Below are 25,185 nucleotides of genomic sequence, written 5' to 3'. Positions count from 1 at the left end.
AATCAAGGGTCGAGGAGGAGGCATGGGAATGGACCGTGAAGAGTGCAGGAATCAATGACGTAGGGGCTGAGCTGGATGGAGAATGGGATGTTTGATTTTGGACTAAAGTTTTTTTTATTAAATTATAAAGTGAACACATGCACATTATTACACACGTACATCAGACTTATGCACTCTGCGATAATACCAACCTAACTAAAGTTTGGTAACAAATCAAGTGCTTGCCAAAGTTGTTCGACGTACTAAAGTTTGTGCTTGCCAAAATAAGCTTTGGATACAATCTGCCAGCCCTAAATGCTTGGATCTATTGATATTCGAAAACAAAGAGGGGAGAGAACAAAAAGAGATAGAACAGACATACGGTAAGCTCAGATTCGAGCTCAGCTCAAGCTTCATCAAACGAACCCATGCCGAATAATGTGGTTATGGCTACTTGACTTACTACTTTCGAATTTTCCTCCAAATATATCTCTTCTCGATTTTCTAGCTGAGCTCGAGATTTAACCAAACTTTTATTTATACAAGTTATTTGTACTAAAGTATAATTGCTTAATTTTTCCATGCTGAACTCGAGCTTTTTGTAAAAGAGGATATATTGGAGCGTAGCTCTCCAACTCTAGCTCCAAGACTAACTTGGCTTGGCTGTAGCCTTGTCTGAAAACAATTTAACTTGCAAGACAAAATGGTGCTATACTTCAGATGACTGTTTTTTTTCTTTCTTTCTTTAGCGACATCATCAGCTGTTCGATCGGCATCTGACGATGTCGCACTCTTCTTCAACCTCCCGCTCTCTCGTGCGCCTCCTCACTACGTTGGCCTCCGACCTTCGCGTTCTCACCCCTGCCTCTCGCCCTCCTCCACTCGTCTACGGCAGTGCTCCCGCCGCCACGCTAACTTGATTAAGTCAGGCCATCTTCGCTCACCCCATCTCGGTATCGCCTATCCGATTATCCTTCGCCGCTTGCAACTAGCGATGGCCCCGTCACCTCGTCACTCTACCTCCACAGTCCACACCCGTCTCCTCTACTAGGTTGATCTGTTACGTATCAACCTCCCTCTAAACCTAATAGTAGATAAATCCTCACTGAAAAACCGTCAACTTAAAAGCCCTACCAACAGCGATGGTCACATATTCATATATGTTCACACGGATGCCTAATAGCACCCTCTAAATTTTTCAGAGTTACGAGGGAGAAATAGAACGGCGGAAAGTTTATGGAGATGAAAGCCGTTAGATCCAGATCCAACGTCCCTTCATGCAACCAAGCCGCATCGGGAGCCCATCCCCTAAGCCAAAACCCTCCGGCAACCGCCGCCGGCGGCGATGGAGAGGATCCCAGCGGCGTCTGCCATGGACTGGAGCATCGACCTCGACAGAGGCCTCCGCTCCCGCCACCATGGTAACCTCAACCGCCCCTCCCCCTTCCTTCTCTTCCTCTATTCCCTCGCTCATCTCCGCTCCCGTCCGGCCGCAGCCACGCGCGTCCACGCTCTCGACGCCGCCGGCCCGCGCCTCCGCCAGCTCTGCACTTCCCCCATCGTCCCCGCGCCCGTCTCCTCCGCGTTCGGCGTCCTGCCCGGGGAGGCGCGCCTCTTCGCGGAGACCATACTCCTCCGCCTCGCCACCGAGTTCAGGACCGCGGACAGCGCCCTCCGGGCCCGCATCGTCAGGACCCTCCTCGCCGCCGGGGGACGCGGTGCGCTGGCCGGGGCGCGCGTCGCAGAGCCCGACCAGCTGCTCAGGAGGGTCAAGGCGGTCTACGATACGGGGAGCGCACGGGACAGGGCGCTCGCGCTGCGCGTGTTCGGATGCCTCGCCGACATCGCCAAGGACAGCGTGCACGTCCGCTCTCTCATACTCTCCAGCTTGGGCGCCACCAGTGCTCTCGAGGTCAGTGGCTTTCTTTAACATTGCAGCTGCGCTACACACTATGTCTCCGCAATTTTTCAACTTAATCGCAGCACGTAATTGCTCTGGAGTGTTTTAGATTTTTTTAATATCAGGAGAATGGCTATTCTGAAGACAAATCATCATGCTTGTCCTTTCGGCAGGTGAAAGCGGCATTGCTTGCAGCTGGTTGCATTTGTCGGCTATCAGAGGACTTCTCATGCATCATCCTTGAAGTGCTAAGAAGATTGATTTGCTCACGGAGATCAAAACCACAAGTGATTCTGGCAGCAATTAAGGCTTTTCCGAAGCTTGATTGTACGTTGGCTGTTATCCATAGAGTTCATGAGGTGTTTATGGATATACATTTGTTGCTTAAATACCAACTTTATTCATTTCCTTCAATTCAGGCCAACATATGTTCTGCCCGTGCAAATTTATATGGACAGCATGTATAAGGACATGCTTGTTCATACCCACATATATTGAACTAAAGTTGCACTCATGGCCAAGCTAATATAGATGTCTATGATATTTTATTCGTTGGCTTACACATGGAATAAAAATTACAAATATCTAATGTGGGGGGATGTCCTGAAATGGAGGGATTGGAACTAACTGGTTAAGGTTGCATTCTGCTTTTCGCTCCCTAAAGGAGCTATTCTGAATACTTTTGCATGCAGCTGTTCTCACTGAACTTTAAGAAAGAGCTTTTTATTGTTAAAATTACAGGTTGGAAAACAGATGGTTCTAGGCACACTGGAAGATGTATTCAAAGCTGAAATGCTCTCTTCGCTCTCAAGATTGGCATCCAAGTCGATCATTTTGTTTAGTGACCAGGTAGTGCAGTGTCGGTTATCTCTGCAAATGTGTTTCTTGTTATGTCATTGTGTTCGCGTTGCAATAAGCACATATTTGTTTTTTATTGAAATAATTTATGATGCTCTCCTTCAAATGATGTTTGCAATCTTCAACAAATATTGGCAAGAATCTCTTTTAGTGATATATGGTTCCAATTGGCAATGGCATCTTTCGTTTTCCTAATAATATTAATTTCCCTATACTTTACCCTTTGTCAATTCACGGAAAAATGGCTTCTGCTTTCCGTAACTAAGTTTAAAACCATTGCTAGATGGGATTTAGAATATGTTACTGTTACGTCAACAATATACACAACCTTCATAATACTTGGATATTACCGCAAACCACCTTCCCTTCTTCAGCACTAGCATTCAACTTACATCCTTCGTTTTGTACTGCTGCAAACTTCTTTGTTAATTCAAAAGCTATGCATGTACCTAATCCTCTGGATCAGAGAGTCTAGGGGCTAGCAATGATCCATAAATATGAATGTTTTCCACTTGTTGATTGATTTTGAACTACTTTATTTATTTATTTGGTCAACTTGCTATTGCAGGTGGAATTACTGCTTCTGTTTTTGGGTGATGACTCCTCTCCTTCTATGAAGTCTATGGCGTTAAAGTATCTATGTATTATGTTTCGCAGAAATACCTGCCATTTTCCTGTTATTAGGACTGTTTTTGTCAGATTGTTGCCGCTAATTGATGATGAGGATTTTCCACTTCACTGTAAGAGCGACGTGTTAAGAATTCTGCAGAAGGTGATGACTAAGGACGTCTGTGCTTGCTGATTTAGCATTTTTTTTCTTATTATCTGATTGGGACAAAAAACATTTTCAGGTGTTCTGTGGTAAAGCTCCAAGCATTCATCACGACAATGGTTCTGAGTTATCTAAGCTTATTCTGGCTGCTGAAAATTCTTTACATTCTTCTTCCTTGGAGATGCAAGGTACAGCTCTAGAAATTCTTGTGGAAGTATTATGCTTTCTCAAGCAAGCAAGGCCAGATCTGACCGTAACCACTCTGAAGGGTTCATCATTTGCATACTCTGAGTGCCAAGGAATTACCAACATGTCACTAATTTATGAAGAAAATGGTAAGGACAGTCCTCTGTATAGGATCATAACAGCGATAATGGATCATAGTATATCTCTGATCAATAAAGTAATTAGCAAGGAAAGCAAAAAAGTTACTAGCAGAAATATCTGTATATCATCTGAACTGAATAAGAAGTACAAAGCTCTTTTTAGCCTTATGTTGAAACTTGTTACATGCTACCCATCTGCTGCTGCTGTTGCTCTTGATAAACTAAAATGCCTGGTAAAAGAACTGGCTCAAATTAATGACAGTGATTACTCTGAAGTAGTTGTTACCTGTGCTGAATCATTTCAGACAAGTGTTGCTGTTGCGGAACTGAGCGCTTCAAACGACAATGTTGAACTGTTAGCTACAAGTATTGAACCTTCTCTAGTTGAAACAGATATTTGGAAGGCAAAACTGGATTCCACTGAATTTGATAGCAAGAAGAGTGAATCCCTAACGCATGATCTAATTCTTAGCACACTCAAATCTGCAAATTCTTGCTACGATATGCTTTGTAAAACATCTGATGCTAGATGCGATCTTCATGATTGCATTAAAGGTTTAATCGAGTGTGTGCATCAGAATGCCTCTCAGTATTGGAGCACATATGAAACCTTCCGGATGATAATGTGTGCCTGTATTGCATGGAATACTTGTAAAATCAGAGATAGCAATCAAGAATCAGGTGATTCAAAAGAAGAGCCTAATATATTGTTTACTCCTTCTGTTTGGATAGCTCAGGAATTATGTGCACTTCGAATGACCAAAATGCTTATAACAAAGCAGAAATATTGGGAAGCCTATAGGTCGTCTATGTACTGTTGTCGTGAAGGTCTCTGGTTCACAGCTTCTTTTGTCTTCAGGAAACTCGCAGATGCTTTTGAGCTAGGCTCTTTCAGTTTTTGGTTCAAATCATTGCTTCTTTTTTCTGCTGGGGAAATTGAGATGAAGCTATTGCTTTTTCCCTCTGCCACTGTAAAGTTAGTTGGTGAGCTAAAAACAGATGGTGATCTGAGTGAGGACCTTTACTGTACTGAAACAGATGCTGACAATACTCCCAGTGGATCTCAAGAGTTGCATGGTTATCAAGCAAAGATCACTGGTATTTGTGGCAGAACATGGTTAGCAAATGATGCCCTTGTATCAAATGCCTCTTCAGATTGTGAATTCTTTTTCCAGAGGTGGTTCATTAGCCTCAGATCATCATTTCTTGAGGTCTTAACTGATGTCCTTGGTATTCTTAGTGCGCATTCTTCTGCTTATGAAGCAAGAGGAGACAATTTAACTGTATCTGGAGAGCTTATCAAAGACCAAGTACTTGCTTTGGCTCATTGCTCTTTAAGGCTAAGTGACTTGGCAAAGAGTTACGATATCCTTGCGGCATCCCATATGGACATGGATCATCATAGTTTTAGTAGTATAGCTAGGCTTGCTTTCATGTGCTCGCTTTTTGCATTTTGTACTGCGTATTCTGTGGATTTCTCAAAGGCGTATAGAAATGTAGAGCCCTTCAAACTTCCGAAGAGGTTTTCTCATGCTTCAATCCTACAAGATTTACATGGAAGACTGGATGGATCTGGCAGGCAGATTGTTTCCCAACTGCGACAATTCATGTCCACTTCTTTTGATGATCTGGACTGCTTACAGTCCAGCGCAAGAATGAGTTGTTCAGGTAATCTCGAAAAGGATTCTTATTCTCTTTGCCATTTCGCTGTGGCATCTTTGCTTCGTGTAAGTGGGAATGCTAAAGCTAAAGAAATAACAAATGGAGAGGACTGTTTATCTGCTTTTTATGAAGGGTTGCAATTTCTGTCCAGCATTTTGCAGAAGTTTATGGAACTGCCTTTCGTGGTTCCCAAGTACTTCTTCAGAGTAAGGTACATATGCTATTTCACTTTGCTGGATGAATTAATTACCACATACCATTTGCACCTTATTAGCATTTGTTTAGTGACTGAAATGCAAGACAGTTTCTGATAAAAAAATAAGTGTTAATATTATTTTTCATTATTACTTTTGTGGTAAGAGATCATTTGTTATCTTGCCAATTTATGTGGTAATGTCCAGATATCAAACATTATTTAGAGGTTTGTTGCCTGCAAATAGAGCTTCCAAACATGAGATAACATTGTTTTTTTGTATGTATGCAGGCCTTGCCTTGGTGCTGAACTTTACATGTTTGATTCAAATCCTGCGAACAAACACGAAATATCAGTAGAGCCTGGTTTCCATTTGTCTCTGACACTCTGCATGCAGTGGAAGCGTGTGTTAGAGAGAAACGTGATTCGCCTCGTGAAATTTTACTGTATTTTAGCCGCAAACTCGGAATCCTGCATAGACGTAGCAGGGACAAGAAGCAAACAGTTCGAGCCGCACAAGATCACCGAAATGGTTGAGCTGAATACCAAGCTGCTGCATTACATAAAGAATGACCTGAGGAAGTCTTGGGACGAGAAGAATTTCCATTCGAGCACGAACATGGTGACGGCCTTTGCATGCTTTGAACCAACCGATAGTGGGCAGGGATTATCAAGTTGCCTGCTGAATGTCTCCTCGTTTCCTGAAGGTTCATATCAGATAAAGTGGCACGCGTGCTGCGTCGACGAGAACGGCTCCTATTTCGTCCTCCCGCCTCTAAACGATGGTGTTGTCTTCTCTGTCCGGAAGTCCTGACTGTGTGGCCGCTGTGGTGGTGCTGTCAATCTTGTTCAACCCTGTTCTAGTCTATATCTATGCCCACAGATTAACAGATGCATGTGGCTGACTGCCTGTGACCTGTGTTGTTAACTTGTTATTTTTCTTGAGGCTTGTAGGCAGGAAGCCAGCATGAACTTTAGAACTTAGGATCTGGCAGGTCTGTATATCAAGGCGGGCAACCTGTATTGATGAAGCAAAGCTGCCATAGTTGCATCACAAGGTCCAGTCCAAACACCAAAAAATCACAAGGTCCAGCTTGTAAGTTATCGGCCGGATTTGCAGTTGATCTTCACCTCGCTGCTATTCTGGACAGAATGAGCATTGTCTAATATAGTTTGCTGGAAGCATTGACACTGGTGTAACTTCAGTTATTCTGTTCTAGGATTAGGCCTGCTAATGGGTTGGAACCCACCGTGCACCCAATGACCCAACCCAACCCACATCAAATCAACTTCTGTTCTCAACCCACTTTAGGCCATCTTCAACCGCTTCTTTTCACAAGTCAAGTTCTCTTTATCTAGAGATTTTTTTTCCTTTAATGTTTTAATGATTTTTCTTTATAGTTTTTTTCAAAAAAGATTTTTTCTTATATTCCTTTCATCTCATGATTCTCTTTCATTTTTCTTCATAAATTCCTTTGAACGGAAGTTATTAGAGATGAGTGAAAATAAAACATATAAGAACGAAAAGGAGAATTATAAAGAGAACGAAATAAAAAATATATAGTTAGAGATAGTCTCACAAACTCTATAGCTAAACCTCATTCCTTCGGACTGACCAGTGTAAGTGCACCAAACCAACCTACCAATGGGTTAAACCCCGTGGGTGCAGGTGGACTGCTGCCACAGTAGGTGAGTAGCATGTCGGCATGCTGCCAGCTAACACCAGAATGAAGCTTAATTATATATGTGAATACGCTTAACTATATAAGTCCATATTAATTCTGTTATACCCATTCAGATATAACAAATCAAATATTAGATACTTTTTTTACAAATAACTTGAGATTGGGAGCAAAATTGTAGCATGTATACAAACAGCATCCATTCCAGCTCCATGTAACTTTAAGAAATATTTTGTGCCTCTCAAATATAGTAGAGCGAGAAAATGTTTCTTCTGACGTAACTGTATCGTGACGTGACTGTTAACATATGTATTAACTGTGCTGTATGAGAGTGATATTATTGCTGAAATGCTCTACCTAGTAAAAATTAGCTCATACTTATATCATTGGCCACGTCGAGCCTGAGTGGGACTGTGGGAGTGGAGTCGATTGATTCGGTCGGTTAGTTCAAATGCCTCTTCATTTCGTTTCGCCCGCGTGCTCTGCAAGTGCAAGCCACCCGCATTCGAGGGGGAGGCGAAGCCACTCGCACGCATCGCAGGTCGCCGACGAAGAAGAAAGCCAGCGAGCTCATCTCATCGGAGGTGGGCGCATGTGGGCGGCCGCCCATGGCGCTGCTCTGCTTCCTGCTGGACCTGCGTAACATCCCCCCTTCCCCTCCTCCACCGCCTCAAGCAGGTACCCACCATGCTCCCGCCCACCCGCTTCCTCTCCTCCGCTCATCCATCCGTCCAAGTGTGCTCCGAACCCTAACTAACCCCGTGCGCGTGCAGTGCCTGCTCCACCTCGCCAACCTCTACGCCGCCACAACGTCACCGCCCCACCCCGTGTCCGCCGCCGCCGCGGACGGGCTCCCCGACCGCCTCGCTCTCGGCTACGTCCACCACGTCGCCTCCTCCAACTCCTCGTCCTCCTCGTCGCCTGAGGTCCGTACCATCGTCTCTGCTGGTGATCGCATTCATGTGTTTCTGGTGGTGCGCGCACCATATGTTTGCAAATTCGAAATTCACGTCGCCGCTAACCAATCCGACTGCATCCATAGCTGCATAATGCTCTGGTGCTCGATCTAGTGCCTTTTTTTTCACGTTTCGACCTGAATTGGGCGCTCCTTCGCAACAGTGCTGAGGTCGTAAGATTGTTGGTATTCCCACGCTTTTACAGTGAGTTTTTGCCTGCGCAGGTCCCATAATTAGCTTCCTGTGCAAAATGTCGGCTTACAGGAATGAGTTCTGTGCCTGCGCAGGTCCCTTAATTTTGCTGGATCCATGTCTGTTTCGATCTTCGAGTGCAAAATGTTGGTTTACCAACTTCTGCTTGCTATAAAAGGGGCCAATTTATTGCTATTATAAAAATCGTGGCCCGTTGTCAAGTATGTATGATATGAGAATATGAGATTACTTGAATCGCCCGCATGTCACCTTACGAACAATTATGCAAGTTCTGATTAAGGACATCCTATCCTACCTGCTTGGCAGTAAATGAGGCAGACGATCTTGATCTGATGAAAGTAGGATGCATATGCATTTGCTTCCCCTGTGGACACCTTAACTAACTGTCAGTTCATGCGTTAGGTGCCACTACATGCACATATCAGTATATCACATAGATCATGCTGTTTGTATCTCTGATTAGTCTCTCTCAATCCAGATGCTGGTGCGTTCCTACTGCACTGTTCTGGCCCTGTCATTCTTACTAACATCTGATGATCTGAACTTCAATCAGCTAAAGATTGTGTATAAGCCTGGTGATAAATTCAGCCTTCGAGATTTCCACCATGCGGTGAACAATATGCCTCTGGATAGCTTTCTTCCTGAGCAACATGGCGGGTCTCTGCATACTGGAGGTAATTGCCATTGCATCGGGCCCATGATCTTCCTGTTCCTTGTGCGATGGGTCCAAGTTCAAAACAAACTCAGCAGCATAACAGTGAATATGTGTGACTTTTAAGAGGAGAATGGTCATCAGATAGAAAACTTGCCTGACTCTACATTTATTGTCTGCAGATGTGTCACTGGCAAATCTTTTTAGCAATAGAGCCATATATTCTTGGGGCATTGATGACATTTCCAAGAAAGTGATTGCCATATGTATGTCTTCACAAAGAACAGAAGCTCTCGGAAGCCCTCTTATGGTATTAGCATAAGGGTTTGCAATTTTCTCTTAAAGGGATTGAGTTGTGCTTTCCCACACTAATTCATTTCTCTTGATAAGGGCATTCCTCCGATTATTGTCTTGTATTTTCATCAGGATGCAGCTGAACAGTGTGTTGCAGTGGAGTTTGTAATGTTGGAAACAGAAGCTTCATTCATGTATGATGACGTTTCTGAAAATGCTGATTGTTTTGAAAACAAAATTTGTGATCTTGAAAACTGTGTAGTACGAAGATACAATCCTGGTAAGGAAATCTCATGGATATGCTGATCATTTATTGATTTTGGTGTTTCACTGTTTATGTTCAGATAATAAGGTGATATTTCATTATCATCTAACAGATCATAACAAGATCCTGTTATTTACTTTGCGTTTATTCTGATACTATGTTGAGATCCCAGAGTTATTTTGAGTGAGATCCCACAGTTATTACTGCCACATTAGGAGTTCTTTACACTCATAGTTAACCTTCAACACTTCTGCCCTGTATTGTAACTAACACTAATGCATTTGGATATTCAGAGACCCAAGTTTTGCATGGGCTAGTCAAGAAGTGGTTAGAAGAGCTGAAGGAAGACAAGGAAGAGGCACTGCAAGCTGTACTTATGTTCAGAGAGCCCATTATCAACTCCGTCAAAGAAATATATTGCAACCTTTATGCATCAACAAATCAGATAATTGATGGTTTCCCATCTTGTCAGGTGATAGAAGTTATTCGTGCCACCTCTCACTATTTAATTCTAGAAATGCAATGATACAAAACAGATTTGAGTGTGGTTTCTTTTGACTGCTCCATTTTTATCCTGTGACTTGCAAGCATTTGGTATGTTCTAATAACTACTTATTAGTGGTAGAATATGTAACTGATAAGGAACTTCTGCATACAAATTTAGTGATTTCATCATCTTTCTTAGCTTCATATTTCCTTCAGATAATAGCTATCATATCTTCATACTTCCTATTGACAATTCTATAACCTCTTCAACACTTGTGCTAATGCTGAATACATTGATTGAACAGGCATGCAAGTGCCACGGCCATCCTATTGATCTTGTTTCCACAAATAAGGCAAAATGGCTGTGTCCAATAACTAGTCTACAGCTTGCAGCTCCTGATGTTACTGATACTGCTGTGAGGATTGGAGAACGAACACTATTGTTTCTGCCTACTTCAGAAGACGGTTCAAACTTGTTTTCGTCTCCGATGCTCTCGTAGCCGTGATCCGGAAGGATCGTCGTCGGATTTGTAACGAATCTCCTGATCTTCTCTTCATAATGCAATATGCGCAGTCCTCCTGCGTACTCGCGAAAAAAAAAACTTGCGGCGAGCCTCTACTTCAATCTCTTTTGATGTGATAGAGCAAACCAAGTTAGCCTTACTAAATGAAGGTACCCACGATTGTTGATTATTAGGATACATGTACTCTAGTCCTCATAGATCTTATCTGTACTTAATTCAGTTTAATGACTGTGTTTCTTAACAGGAGTCATAATGGGGACGCCTCATGTTGTGATTCCCAGTTCACATGATGTTGAAGTTGCTCTAAATGATGAGAGATCAGATCAGAACACCTAGTGTAGCTATATATGTATGATATGTCTAGCTTCTCAAATGATCCTGATATGTCAGTATTATCTATGTTGTGCAGTTTTCTATCGTCTATGTCAAACTCTTTTCAAGCTTGATCAGGGACTGGTATGCTCCTCGTCATGCAATACAGAAACGATGAAAATCGGAACTCTTCAGTGTTACTATCTTCAACCATCTGAGAAGGGACCGATGTTTCTGAGGGTATGGGCAACATTTCCCCTGTTCTGTTGTAATTTGCAATATAACTAAGAGGTATACTGCACTGCTTGTAGTACTTATCCTAAAACTCCCTTGGGTTGGATTCCTAACACTTGACAACGACTTTATTGAAAAGCTCCTACTTTTAGTCATGCTTATCGGTTGCCGGAATAGAAGGGATTTGTGGTTTGTTATTGGCTGGCTCTAATGGTAGAAACATATCATGCTGTAGAGGCTTGCTGGATCTGAAGAGATATTGCCTCTCCCAGTAGTGAGTCGAGATTGCAGTTCCACTGTTTCCGAGGAAACTAAGAATTCAATTGAAACATCCTTATCTAAGGTGTGTCACTGTGTTATTGTATTTTTCTGTAGATGCGATTAGTAAATGATTTTCATTCCGTGTTTGCCATATGATTAGCAGTTTCCTTACACGCCTTTTCCAAATACTTCTTTTAATCAATACCTGTACTGACCACTTACTCCAGATTGCTCTAAAGGATTACAACCCTCTGCAACATGAAAGAGGCTTTCATTCGAAACTTAATTGCTTGGTGAAGGACAGCCTGCAATTCGGGTACCACCTCCTCGGCTGCTACTTGCATAGTTTCAGAAAGCTTTCTTCCATGCATGGTTCCAGTTATTTGGTTCTGTTTTTTGTTGCCTGCTATAATGATTTGTCATGGAAACTATAGCGAAAAAAGATATCCCGTGATTATATCGACTTCATTTTGCAGATCAATTGTTTCATCCTGTGCCTTGAAGGATCCTCACCACGTTGATTCGTTCAGTGAACCACAGCCACGGGTACCAAGTTATAAGGGCCTCGAGGAAACCAAGCTGATGAACAGTAACCCAGACCAGTGGTAATTCCGACCGGTGCTGATGAGCATTAACTCCTACCAGATGAACAATATTCCACCCAGTACACTGATCTACAGGAAGGTCCGAAAAAGATCTGGTTGCAAAATAAATACTATTCACAGATGCTCTGGATAGGAACCGGAAGTTACGAACTGGTTACAGTATTGAAAAACTGCAGCTCAGAACACAAGATCCAAACTAGAAATCCAACTAAACGTGGTCCAAATCTAACAAAATTTTAGCCACAGCTTGTCACGAACACAATGAGTCTTTATCCAAAAGATCTCCTCAAAGAGATCAAGATTTCAACCTCTATTTTGTAGATTTGACCAAAAACAAGTGGAGAGGAAAATATTTAGAAATAGGATTTAAAGTTGCTCGTGTGAGGGAGATTATATGGGATCACCCTAGATGTTCTCACACAAGTCCTAGCAACTTTTTGACTCAACAAAATCAATTGAAATCGTTGTCAAAAGCGATGAGTGAAAAATCAAACAAAACTTTAAGAACAAGAGATAAACAGGAGAGAGATCAAAAGCATCACAAATTTGATAAGCAACTGATGAATAGAAATATGAACTTAGCAAGATTCATAGATACATGGCTTGGAAGCCACTCTTCATCCTCCCACCCTTAATGAGATAAAATTTAGAATTATGAACTCTAACTACTCTTTCTTGAAATCCTAACCAAGCCTAAGAAAATATCAAGAATGAAGATAGGTTCTAGAGATGTGTTGACGTGCTCAAGTTGTTCTCCTCATAGAGAGCTCTTTGCACCGGCTCTCTCCCATGTATATATATAGGCAAAATGGATATTTCTCAAAATGTCCCTAATGACTAATACATAGATATTATCCTCGAAGGGCAAAATGGTCCAACTATTTTGTTGTCCATCGGATGGACCCGGCACCTTCACCACTCTGCTTCGTCTCCAAGCAAGCTCTGTTGTAAGGATCGATGACGTCCTAAGAGGGGGGGGGGTGAATTAGGACACTTAGAACTAAACTGGCTCAAAAAATAACACAAGATAAACCTATATCAATTTCTATCTAAATGTGCTCTAGGTTTATCTAGCGTGTCTACTCTACCGATTAAGGAAACTTGCAACCTATCTAGTAAGGTAAATTGCAAGAATGTAAATGCGGAAGTGTAAAGAGGGTAGAGAGAACAAACTCGGCACAAGGATTTTTATCCCGTGGTTTCGATGGCATGAAAGCCACCCCTAGTCCACGTTGGAGCTCCACAAAGGATATGCTCCCGGTCGGCACCCGGTCACGGCCTTTGAGCCACCAAGTCACAAAGACAAGGCCTCTACCCGGATGAGCCACCAAACCACCAAGGCAAGGTCTCACCACTAGCCTCTCTTCCGGTTCCTCGCCGCCGTGATCACTTCGGAGCTTGAGCCACAAAGGCAAGGGTCTCCGCGTCCCCTCACAAATACCTTGCCGCCTCTCCACACCAAATCGGAGGGTCAACAAGCTTACCGGCGAGTCACCAAGACTCCAAGGTGCCGGCGTACCACTTGGTACAAGTTAGGATCACTCCTTGATCCACTCTCTATGCAGCTATCAACTAGCTACACTCTCTCTAGGCCTACAAGCACTAATCACTCTCTAATGATGTGCTTAATCGCCTTGGATTTGATCACTTAAGCACTTTGGTGGCTTGGATGTCTTCTCAAGTGTACATGAACTTCTCTGGACTCCAGCACCTTCAAATGACTGAGTGGAGGAGTATTTATAGCCTCAAACCCGCCAACTAGCCGTTGCCCCAACGGCTCAGAAAATTGTGAGCACCGGATAATCCTGTGATGATAGTAGTACAAGCACCGGATTATCCTGTGAGTACATCAGAGAAACTAGCCGTTGGAACCCACTCAAACTCAACTGTGAGCACCGGATTATCCTGTGATGAGTTAGTTAACACCGGACAAAAGCACCGGATTATCCTATGCCCATAAGTTCATTTTGGAGCTCTCTGCAAAAATTAGTCCGGTGAGTTCATTTTGTGAGCACCGGATTATCCTGTGATGAGTTAGTTAACACCGGACAAAAGCACCGGATTATCCTATGCCCATAAGTTCATTTTGGAGCTCTCTGCAAAAATTAGTCCGGTGAGTTCATTTTGTGAGCACCGGATTATCCTGTGAGGCACCGGACTTATGTTGATTTGAGCACCGGAGTTATGTTGATTTGAGCACCGGATATTTCTCTGAAGCACCGGAGTTATGTTGATTTTGATCACCGGATTATCCTGTGAGGCAAATTTCAGCACAACTGTATTTTGGGCATAACTTTTCGCTCCGAACTCCGATTTTGATGATCTTGGACTCTATTGAAAGCTTGTGAATAGATCTACAAGATTATACAAAAATCCATCCCATTTGATCACATCAAAATTCATTGTGAGCACCGGATAATCCGGTGAGGCAAATTTCAGCACAACTGCATTTTGTATTTTGGGCATAACTTTTCGCTCCGAACTCCGATTTTGATGATCTTGAGCTCTATTGAAAGCTTGTGAAGAACTCTACAAAATTATACAGAAATCCAACCCATTTGATCACATAAAAATTCATGGAACAAGTCCAATTCATTCCTTTCTTTATTCCGGCTTCGGTGACTTCTCTTTTGTTGCATTCATGAGACCTACTAAAGCATATACTTGACAAACATGTTAGTCTTATTGACTATATTGTCATTAATCACCAAAATCACATACATGCCCTTATGTAATTTAGACAATCAACCTAAGGGCATGTTTCCTACATCTGTGATGGTGCCATGCATCCTCCGACTCTACCCCTGGTTTTGAGGAAAAACCGGTAAAACCACATTGCATACTTCTCTAAGCATGACTCCTCGATGTCGATGCGTGTCCAACCTCCGTTATGACCTTTGATGCCTTCAAGCCTTCGCGCTCCCGTCACCGGGCCGCCTCTCAACTTGCCATTGTCTTTCCGCCTTGACTTGGTCGATGCCATCTCCATCACCTTCTCCTTCCACCATGTTTTCTTGTGCCCTCTATACGAGCGATGCGGATCGCCCATGGCTCCACCTGGCCTAGCACGGTTCGTCGACACTAAGCCTCCACTTGCCCTTCACCGCCTTGCCATTGACCGCTATGTAGCATCCATACACCTACACATCATGAGCCAAGAAACACATGTCTCCGCTATCCTCTGTTTTCAAACACAATTGAAACACGCTATGCAAACCGAAGTCTCCAAATCAACAATTACATCAATCACTTATCATCAACGACACACATCTCCTTGTGTTCTCAGTTTGATATCGATACATCTTGTTTTCAAATGTACATATGATGAAAACCCAATTGAGTAGACAGCAAGTGTCACAAACTACTGAAATTATCACTTGTTCTCTCAAAATATAGATGAGTCGTTTCATCAGAGTATATGCATTTGACTTTTGCTCACTAAACCCAGACCTACTGTGAGATCAATAGCAGATTAGAGGTCAGCCTGAGTACACTAGAGTGATGACCATGACAAGAACGAGCATGAGAACAACTTGCCTCCTCAGCATTTGCTACTAAACTACTAATTACAGATAATGGTGGCTCTTGGCTTACCACACACTCCAAGGAATGTGCTACCTACTGGGTGCTGACTAACAGTGGAAATACAGAAGAGTTCCAAGTTTCGTACAATGGATTTCAGCGAGGAGTCCGAACCTCCAATGGTTCTCATCTGCTCCTCATCGAGTAGGACGTTGCTTGCACGGATATCACGGTGTACAACCTGGGGCTTCACCTTGTCGTGCAAAAATCTGTATTACATGAACATTGGTAAGTAAATAGTAAATATAAGATTTAGAACGTTAGTGGGGATGACTCATATAAGAGCATAGGATAAAAATAAGCCCCAAAGGACAAAGCCAATAACTCCAAAATTCCAAACAACTCCTATTAATGTTAAATGATAATTCAAGCTCGTCACATTTCCAGTAGAAGCTAAACAGAACTTGTGAATTAATAGTGCTTGACAATTGCATGCAACTGTAGCAATTCTATTGTATAGTTTACGACTAAAGCAAAGGTGGTTTCTACAATATTTGTATATTATAACATAAGTTAAGCACAAGCACACCAGGTAGTTTTGTAAATGTTTAATGACAAAACAGAAACAAAATTTCGATTCTAATTTAGTTGGTAGGTTTCCATGTAATTTGGAAGTAACGCGCCAGAATCTTCAACTCCTCCGAACGCCCGTCTTCCTTGGTGACGCGGGCGATTAAAGACAAGGCTGGCATGTGGACATCAGCTTTCGACAGACCAAGTTATGAAGTAGAGTGGTCTTTTTTTATGTGTTGCATAAAATCTGCAAGCACACAAGTGCAAAACAAAATAAAGCAAATTATAAGTCTACGCATGGATCAAGTGTTACTAGAAACTAAGAAAAAGAGTGATGTTGTGAAACAAGAAACTGGAATAAAAAGATAACTGCAACTAACATCTAAGAAGCTTATGCTTCCATAAAATTACTATTTCGCTGTCTCAGTGTGAGAAACGATCTAAGAAAATTCACAGTAAGAAATAATATTTCCTGGCAAGGATGACTTACGCGATCCCCTGAGCAAGAGTTGTGGCAACTCTCATTCTCATTGTCCAGTCAAGGTTCCGCCCTCCTCTGGGAATATGATGCAGCCACACATCCAATAGACCATTCGCGACAAACTCATAGACAATAAACCTATCACCATGGTCATAACAACATCCTTTTACAGCCACCAAATTAGGATGATAAAGCTTTGCGACTCTCCGAATCTCAGAGTAGAAGTCCTTTTTCCTTTGTAGGTTGGATCTCTTTAGTCTCTTGATTGCTACTTTGGATCCATCTGGCAAGATTCCGCTATAGGTTCCACCTGTCTTGGCATTACCAGGAAGCCGGTTTCCCTCACTGAAGTTCTTTGTGATTGATCCAAGTTCTTCACTGGGGAATACTTTCCATTGCGGTGGCACCAATGCAGCAGCTGATCGAAGTACCGGATGTTTCTCGTGATCTTCTTCTTTTCTTGCTTCGCCTGTAGACAAGCAGCCAAACCACAACGGCTGGAGTGGTCGCCAGAATGAAACCGCTCACAGCAATCAGGGCTACGAAATACTCCTTGTGGCACTGATCGTGGTAGCATCTGTCTACTAACGCAAAAAATATATATTTGCATGTCACGAATACAAATTACCACTTTTAGTGAAATCGGTAAAGCCTTAATAAATCATACAGAACTCTCCAGTATTTACCAAAAGAAAACTCACCATGATTGATCATGCAAATCAGACCATGGGACTCACTGCACCTTTTTCCAGTAAGTGCAGCACCACTGTTGGTTACCAAAGTGCACATATCATTGCAGGATAATTACTTAGTTATCACTCTCAGGAAGTGACAATTACTGCTGATGATAACATATGAGCCGCTCTAAGTCTATGCATGTAGGGCAGAATGACAGATGGGATGTCACCTGGAGGTCACCGGTGGCGAAAAAAAAAAAACGAATACCCCATCATTGCTGGTAGCTAGACCGCACACAGTATCACTGCAGTTGGCATGCAGTGTCTCATGAGTAAAGACAGTCTCATTCTAAAGAGACGAATCATCGGAACATTTCCAACTGTAACCAGTACTAGTGTTGTAGTGATGCCCTCCAGCCCAGCATCTAGAGGATGATGATCCACAGAGAGACTTTGCAAAGTTTAGCTCTGAAAAGATGATAACGCAGCCAGATACCTACTGAAGTTATGGCAGAGATCCTCGGCTCTATCCAAGAAAGAGAGCTTGATATGTACATGAAGCATTTGTTCTGAACAGGACTGCTTTGCCAACCCTCAGGGTATAATGCTGCACAAACATGAACATTGCTGTTGTCAGAGCCCACAAATTACTGGGAGCTGTCAATGAACTGGTTATTAAAATAGTAATATGAAGTTGCACACTAGTTGAAAGCATTTTCTGCAATAGCAAGTCTGACTTGTTTTGATTAACTGGATGCGAAGTTTTGCCAAATGCAGGTCTGGATGCAAAAGTCACAAAATCACACTATGACCAAACTGTCAAAAACAAAGAAATGAAGTATTAAAGGATTATTTTGGTCCTCATTTAATTTCTCTGTGAGAAAAAATCTTTTAGTTGGAAGTTGCGACTGAGACTGATTGTACCTCCACTTTTTTGGACCGGACAAAAGTTTTTTAAAATCCCCATCCGGCCATCCGATAGGTAGCATACACACTTTACGAGCAAAAAAATATGTCAAATTGACGTAGTATATCATGACAAACAATACTACATCACAATTGATCACGCAATTTACACAATAAAATAGGCAAACCTAAGCTGGTTCGTAAAAATCGTATGTAGAATTGAGAAAAAAAAAACAAGAAATGGTGGATCTAGCCGCATGTACACGCCTAACGAGAAAAAAAAGGAGAGAAAGACTCACAACTTCTAGCTAGTGCAAGGGCGGCGACGGAGAGCAGGAAGCAGACGAGGCAGATGGAGAGGCGGAGCGCGGGCTGTGCCATCCGCCGGCCGCCGTGGCAGCTTAGCTAGTCCTGTTTTCTCACTGGGAAGGGGAGGGGAGAGAGAAGACTGATAAAGAGACTGAGCGCGTCCTAAACGAAGGCACACCACTGTTGCTACCAAAACCCGAGACCACCACCCCCACCCACACAGTCCGCCTTGACTACCGAGCAAGCATTAACCACCTACCTGTCCTTCCTATTTCGTCGTGGGAGCTGTGGCAACCTGACAATGACGTTGCAGAAGGGAGAGAGGCTACGTCAAATGGGCTAGACCTATGGTGGTGGGCCTATCAAAGCGCCCATCACATTTTTACGGCCTTTATCCATCGATTTTCAACAGCCCAGTCCATATCCACCAATGACAAATGAAAGGACAGGGCTCATCCACTTCTCTTCATCTTTTTTCCTTTTCCTCTCCTCATCCGTGGTAAAAAATTTAGTTGAAGGGGCTCAGGAAGACCAGTTAGTTGCGAAGCTATGGAGGCTCCAACCCCTGGCCATCTATATTCGCTCCTAATGCAAGGACAATTTTAGTTCAAAAATTGAACGAGATGTAACATTGATGGGCTCTCCATAACTTTATAAAAAATATCTAAATCCACTAAATTCAAAAATTTGAGCGGAGGGCTATACCCTTGCTTGACCTCTTCTGATCCACATATCCTGCTCTCTTGTGATACGGAAAAAGGCTATGAGATTAAAATAAAAAAGAGAGAAAATTGCAAATTTACCACTACTTAGAAAATTGCAAAAATATTATGGAACGTTATACCGTCACGTCAGATGTTAACACGTTACGACGGTATAGCGTGCGGCAGCGGGATGAAACCACGTGGCACTCCTCCCACCGCTGGATGCGATCTTATCCTGGCCACCCACGGTTCCTCTCGTCTCGTGAGTCGTGACCGCTCCTCCACGCACGCTTGCCTGCCCCCTCTCTCCCTCCCCCGAATCTCGTCACCACATTGCCTCCGATCTCGTCAACGCCGCCGCCGCCGCCCGCGCCGCGGGACCCCACCTCCTACAAGCGCGCGCTTCCGTCGGTGACTAGAAACCACTCGCCGCCGTCCCAGCCCTTGTCTCGTCGGCTCCACTCGCGAGCGAGACGACGCTACGGGGAGCGGCTGCGGCGCCGGCTCCAGCAGGCGAGCGAGCTCGGCGGCGCGTAGGGAGGCCGCAGGGGAGCACGGCGAGAAGGATCGGTGTCCGGCAGGGCGAGTGCCCGCGGCGGTGATTCAAACTCCCTGAATCCAAGTTCGTTTCCTGAAACTTGGTCGATACTCTCCTCAAACTTAGAAGGGAAATCGCAGCTTGCAAGCTTGTCATTGGCCGCTGGAAACGCTCCCAAATTTGTGGTTGAAGATTACTGAACATAACATCCGATACCGTGCTCTTGTTTCTCCTATACTACAACCAAACGTCTCGATACTTTCTCAACATGTTTATGTAATATTTAGTTCCATTCATTCAATTTTCTGCTGTCATCGATTGGATCACTAGGGCTTTTCTTTACAACACTAGATTCCTAGGATTTGCCTGCCTGGCTCATTAGGTCGACAATCCCAGTCTCACTATGTGGTTGGTTTGAGGTCCAATCTGTTAGGGTTTGTTTCCACCAAACAACATCTGTATCAATACCACGATTGTACTAACACATACATGCATAGACAACTTCGGTTGTACACTTGTATTCATTTAATAATTTGGTGTTGCACATCTAAAATGGCTTGCCCCTTGTCTCGACTTTTACAGGGAACAATAGAGTAAAGAATCATGAGCTCCCTCTGCCCTTTTGCGAGAGCCACCACTGGTGGCGGTGTGTGCCCTGTGAAATCTGATAAGAACAGCACTGGGATATGCCCTGCAAAATCTGACAAGAACAGCGGCGGCGTGTGCCCTGTCACTGGCAAGAATAACGGTACCGAGCACAAGGATAGTACTGAGCATGCTGAAGAAAAGAGCACAGATCCTCGTATGGTGCCAGCAAAATGCCCATTTGGCTATGACTCCAACACATTCAAGCTGGGCCCGCTCAGCTGCATCGTCTGCCAGGCGCTGCTCCACGAGAGCAGCAAATGCAAGCCGTGCTCCCATAAGTTCTGCAAGTGTGTCTTGTGCTTCACATCCAGATCGAATACAATTCATTTTACCTTCCTTGCTTGAATACGTTCTCACTGGATTTTGTTGGCAGGGCATGCATATTGCGCTTTAAGGACTGCCCACTGTGTGGCGCTGATATAGAGGGGATTGAGCCTGACACCGAGCTTCAAGCCCTTGTTGATCGCTTTATTGATGGCCATGCCAGAATCAAGAGATCGCATGCTGCAGGGGATGGAGAAGCAACAGATAGCAAGAACAAGGTGATATATGAGGATGTTTCCATGGAGAGAGGAGCTTTTCTGGTGCAGCAAGCTATGAGGGTTTGTGTTTAAATCAACTGCTTTAGCATCTTACCTCGATCTCTTTAACCTGTAAAATTTACATAATTGATCATTCTTAGTCTGTACTAATTTATCTATGATGTTGATGTTATACCAATGCGTCTAACTTCTACATCTCTAGGCATTTCGTGCACAAAACATTGAAAGTGCAAAATCGCGGCTCAGTATGTGTGCAGACGACATCAGGGAGGAGTTGAAATCTTCAGAAGATAACCTAGACTTGTGTTCTCAACTTGGAGCTGTGTTAGGAATGCTTGGGGACTGCTGGTATGTCCATTCGCTCTTGACTAACGACTAGCATCCCTTGTTAGTTGTTCCCACTCCAGCAAACTAAGAAAATACTACTGGCAGACAAACTACAATAATATTAACACACTTGTGGTCTAACATGCCAGAACTTTTTTTTTTTACCATTTTTTAGCTTTTGGTACTCCCCCCATATATAAATGTATGATGTTTTGGACATGGCACACTCGAAGAGGAAGCAAATCAGCAAGAGTTTTTCTTCGGATATTACATTGATACTTTGACTGTATATTGAGCTAGGTTCCTACATATTTCTGCTCACTCAGAGAACAGTGCTTGTTCAAGTTATCATGTATTTTAATATCTGAAATCTGAATGTTCTAAGATTTAACTAGTTGTAATCTTTTCTATTGAAAAGCAAAGAAAGAATCTCGCTGTTGGTAAGTTTATCGTTCCTTGCACTAAACAGTGCTATATTTGATGCATGCCTCCTTTGGAATGACCAGATCCAATTTTCAATATTCTTGTTTGCACGAGCTGTGGACTAACTATTGGACATAAGGGTTTCTAGTAAGGTTCTGGCCCCATAGTTATGCCAGTCAGTGGCAGGCTGGTTGCAACTTCTTTGCATGGTATTTTGGAGGTTAGAAAACCATTAACCGTGTCCTGTACTAGGCAGCATGGTGATCTAATCACAGGCTGATGTCTTCTGTACTAGGCTAATACTCGGTTAGCATGATCCTATTTCTGGTCAGGATGTCTAGCACTTTGCTGTTCAAAACACGCAGGGTTTGTGATATGTCTCTGATGACTACATTTTGTTTATCACTAGTGAATATCTTATTCTTATCATTCTGTTATAATATCATTCCTCAGCTTCATCTATCAGTGTTCATATGTTTTTCTATATTCATTACACATTATCACTGTGACACTTAGGTCTTATTTTGCTTAGTTTGTTGGTCACTGAACACATTGCACACCACATTCTTATCACTGCACTGTGCTTTCAGTCGAACCTTGGGAGATGCTCCTTCAGCAATCTCTTACTATGAAGAAAGTTCTGAGTTCCTCTTGAAACTACCCACAAAGGATCTCGAGGTTGTATTCAGTTTTAGTATGATTGTACTAGCATGAAAAGTTCATTCTGTTGATTTAGCTTTCACGTTCATCTACAGTTGGTGCATACTCTCTCCGTTTCACTAAATAAAATTGGAGACCTTCGCTACTATGATGGGGACCTCCAATCTGCAAGAAGTTATTATGCTCGTTCATTGGATGTTCGCAGAAATGCTGCAAAAGAACACTCAGCAGTGGCTTCCCAGGTATTTTCTATGCTGTAAATTATGATTAAGCAAATGCAAACGAAGCAGTTAGTCTTATACAGAAATGGAAGGAATTGTATGCTTGGTGATTTTTACCTGCTAGCACTGGACTTCTTTTCTGTATGTATGATAGCCGTGGCTCCTCAACAGAGCAATCCTGTTATCTGAAGGAATTTGCTTTATGAGGACTACATTGGAAGTATTAGAACTACATGCTACTAAAGATTTGTCTGACAGATGTGCTAAACTGAGAAACTTAGTGACAACTGATGAGCAACTTACATTTGGTCTTAGTGACAATTGATCTTCTGTACATGTTATTTAGCTGTTAACTTTTTTCCTTAGGAAAGTCACAAGAACAAATACATTTGGTGTTTAGTGTTCTAAATTTTTGGAGGTAGTGACCTTTTATATTAAAGTCACTCTGGAAGAACTATAGTCGAGACACATATATCTCTTGTTCATTTATACTATGCTACAATTGGAAGTGATGGGATAGTGAAGGAGAAAGAAGTGGGCAAGAGCTTTTATCTCCAGTTCTCCACTTCTGAAGAAAATGCAAGTTCCTGTTCTGATTGCATTGTGGCAAGCTTTTGAACCTTTTTGACGTACTCTTCTTGAATCTATGACTTAGGGCCTGTTTGTTTTAGCTTGGGATTCTGAAAAGCTGCTTTTAAAAGCTGAAACTAAAACAAACAAGTAGATTGTATAATATGTTTTTAAAAATCTAACCCCCTTTTCTACCACAATCTACAAGCTGTCTCCCACCAACTTTTTATAGATTGTGACTATAGGAAAAATAGAAGTGCCCACACAAACCTAAGGTAATTACCCACCAATACCATTACTATTCCCGAACCGAACTATCAGCTTTTTACAATCTAACTTTTGAAATCTACAATCTAGAAGTTGCTTTTCAGAATCCCAAGCTAAAACAAACATGCCCTTAAACAAATCACTTTTGGTCAAAGTAGATGAAAAATGTGCTTCACTGCAGATGTTTAGCCAAGTCTGTCCTTGCTAGGATCCAAAGGTGTCTATTTTTGGGACAAACTGCAGTGCCAAAATGTGAATGTTATATTTTTGTTGCATTTAATATTTTCACACAATATACCTCTATTATTAATTAAAATGTTTTGTTTAGAATAGTCTGGTTTGAACATGGCAAGCATATGATTTTAACTACACTTCGGCTAAGGTGTTGCATAGAATGGATATATGATTGAGTGTGTTTTGCTTTAGATATGTGTGCTATCATTTCTTAATCTGGCAACTGTTGGATGTAGGTCATTGATCTAGCAACTTCTCTTGCGAAAGTTGCGGATGTTGATAGAAATCTTGGGAATGAAGGTGCCGCAATTGATGGTTTTGAGGAAGCGATTCAGTGCCTTGAGAAGTTGAAGCTGGATTCTGAACAAGCTAGTCTTGAGCAACGGGTAGCTGTTATTGATGCTCACTATACCTCCCATCCCTGTGCCCCTATTTGTTGTTGCGATCTAACCTTTATCTTCTACTTCTGCAGCGCCTCTCAGTTCTTAATTTTCTACAAAACCAATTGGCAGATAAGTAAGACACGGTCATCCTAGGAGTGTACCCACAACAGGTGTCTTTTCTTGGTAATGGTGTCCAGCTTCACTATTCTTGTGATGCCTACGGAAGGAGTTGCTCTAGAAATGGTGATTAGTGTGTGTGTGTACAACCACTTGAAAGTTTGTATCGACACCAAATAAGTACTCTAGCATTGTAAATGTATCTCGTGTACTCTCTGCGAGGAGAGTACTCATGATGTCTGCCAATATGCTCCAGTAAACCTGGCGTCGAGCCCTGTGGTTTATCTGTGTACGTAAGATGAAACTTGTGGGAAGCTTCTTCTTGCTTACCGTGTCATGTGTGAACGAAAATCCCGTTGTATATTGACGATAAGGCAGGGAAATACTAAAGCACGGCGTTTTGTTTCTTTTAGAGATTCGCAGGTCAAGCTGTTGCTTCTTTCAGTGGAGTTCTGGTAATCTGGACCATGAATGAATCTGAAAAGTCAGAAGGAATTCACGTCTTCATCTAATTATATCTTGTGACAGACGGGTCTTTGACCAGAAGCCAGGTCTTGCTTGACAAAGATCCACAGCTGTTGCAGATTTGTCTCGTGCAGAATACAACTAGTCTTGTCACACGTTAAATGTCTACAGTTTTCCTTTTGGCAAGTAGTCCGTGATTGATTTGCTGGTAGTTTTGAATGCACTGGAACTGGACATTTCTCGTGTAGTGAGGTTCATCTCTAACAGCTATTTTAAATTTTTATCTTAAAAATACTATTACAGCATCTCTTATCACTATTACAGTATTTTTTATTTTTTCATCTCCAGTAGTTACAGGAATAAATGTTATTTTCTTCCTCCGGGCCCACTGGCATACTCTGCAAACAGTGTTACTACAGCATTACGGGTGCTGCAGTAGCTCCG

At 42.6% G+C, this 25,185-nt stretch overlaps 2 protein-coding genes and 1 pseudogene across 7 annotated transcripts; all 3 read left to right on the top strand.

Moving 5' to 3' along the window:
- Positions 1-1,215: 1,215 nt before the first annotated feature.
- LOC133908584 (uncharacterized) lies at positions 1,216-6,875 on the top strand. 5 transcript variants are annotated; one of them, XM_062350704.1, is made up of 8 exons: positions 1,216-1,400; positions 1,476-1,891; positions 2,053-2,238; positions 2,621-2,728; positions 3,306-3,509; positions 3,589-5,503; positions 5,649-5,708; positions 5,982-6,124. In XM_062350704.1, exons 1-7 carry the CDS (start codon positions 1,325-1,327, stop codon positions 5,705-5,707), a joined length of 2,964 nt encoding a protein of 987 aa, XP_062206688.1. In that variant the 5' UTR covers positions 1,216-1,324; the 3' UTR covers position 5,708; positions 5,982-6,124. The 5 variants fall into 5 exon arrangements, with proteins under 5 accessions (XP_062206688.1, XP_062206674.1, XP_062206667.1 ...); XM_062350690.1 differs by having other exon boundaries at positions 1,219-1,400; positions 5,630-5,708; positions 5,982-6,875; XM_062350700.1 differs by having other exon boundaries at positions 1,220-1,400; positions 3,589-3,844; positions 4,115-5,708; positions 5,982-6,875.
- A 1,009-nt stretch (positions 6,876-7,884) lies between these two features.
- On the top strand, positions 7,885-12,178 carry LOC133930919 (uncharacterized; annotated as a pseudogene).
- Positions 12,179-19,648: 7,470 nt separating this feature from the next.
- LOC133908575 (protein NCA1-like) lies at positions 19,649-24,688 on the top strand. Of its 2 annotated transcripts, none has more exons than XM_062350659.1 (8): positions 19,649-19,968; positions 20,467-20,819; positions 20,906-21,134; positions 21,277-21,422; positions 22,415-22,502; positions 22,580-22,726; positions 24,013-24,162; positions 24,249-24,688. In XM_062350659.1, exons 2-8 carry the CDS (start codon positions 20,488-20,490, stop codon positions 24,294-24,296), a joined length of 1,140 nt encoding a protein of 379 aa, XP_062206643.1. In that variant the 5' UTR covers positions 19,649-19,968; positions 20,467-20,487; the 3' UTR covers positions 24,297-24,688. The 2 variants fall into 2 exon arrangements, with proteins under 2 accessions (XP_062206643.1, XP_062206652.1); XM_062350668.1 differs by lacking the exon at positions 19,649-19,968 and adding an exon at positions 20,012-20,160.
- Positions 24,689-25,185: the final 497 nt, after the last annotated feature.

The sequence above is a fragment of the Phragmites australis genome, chromosome 1 (assembly GCF_958298935.1).
Source record: "Phragmites australis chromosome 1, lpPhrAust1.1, whole genome shotgun sequence".
NCBI classification, from domain to species: Eukaryota; Viridiplantae; Streptophyta; class Magnoliopsida; order Poales; family Poaceae; genus Phragmites; species Phragmites australis.
This window is presented reverse-complemented; position numbering and strand designations above follow the sequence as displayed.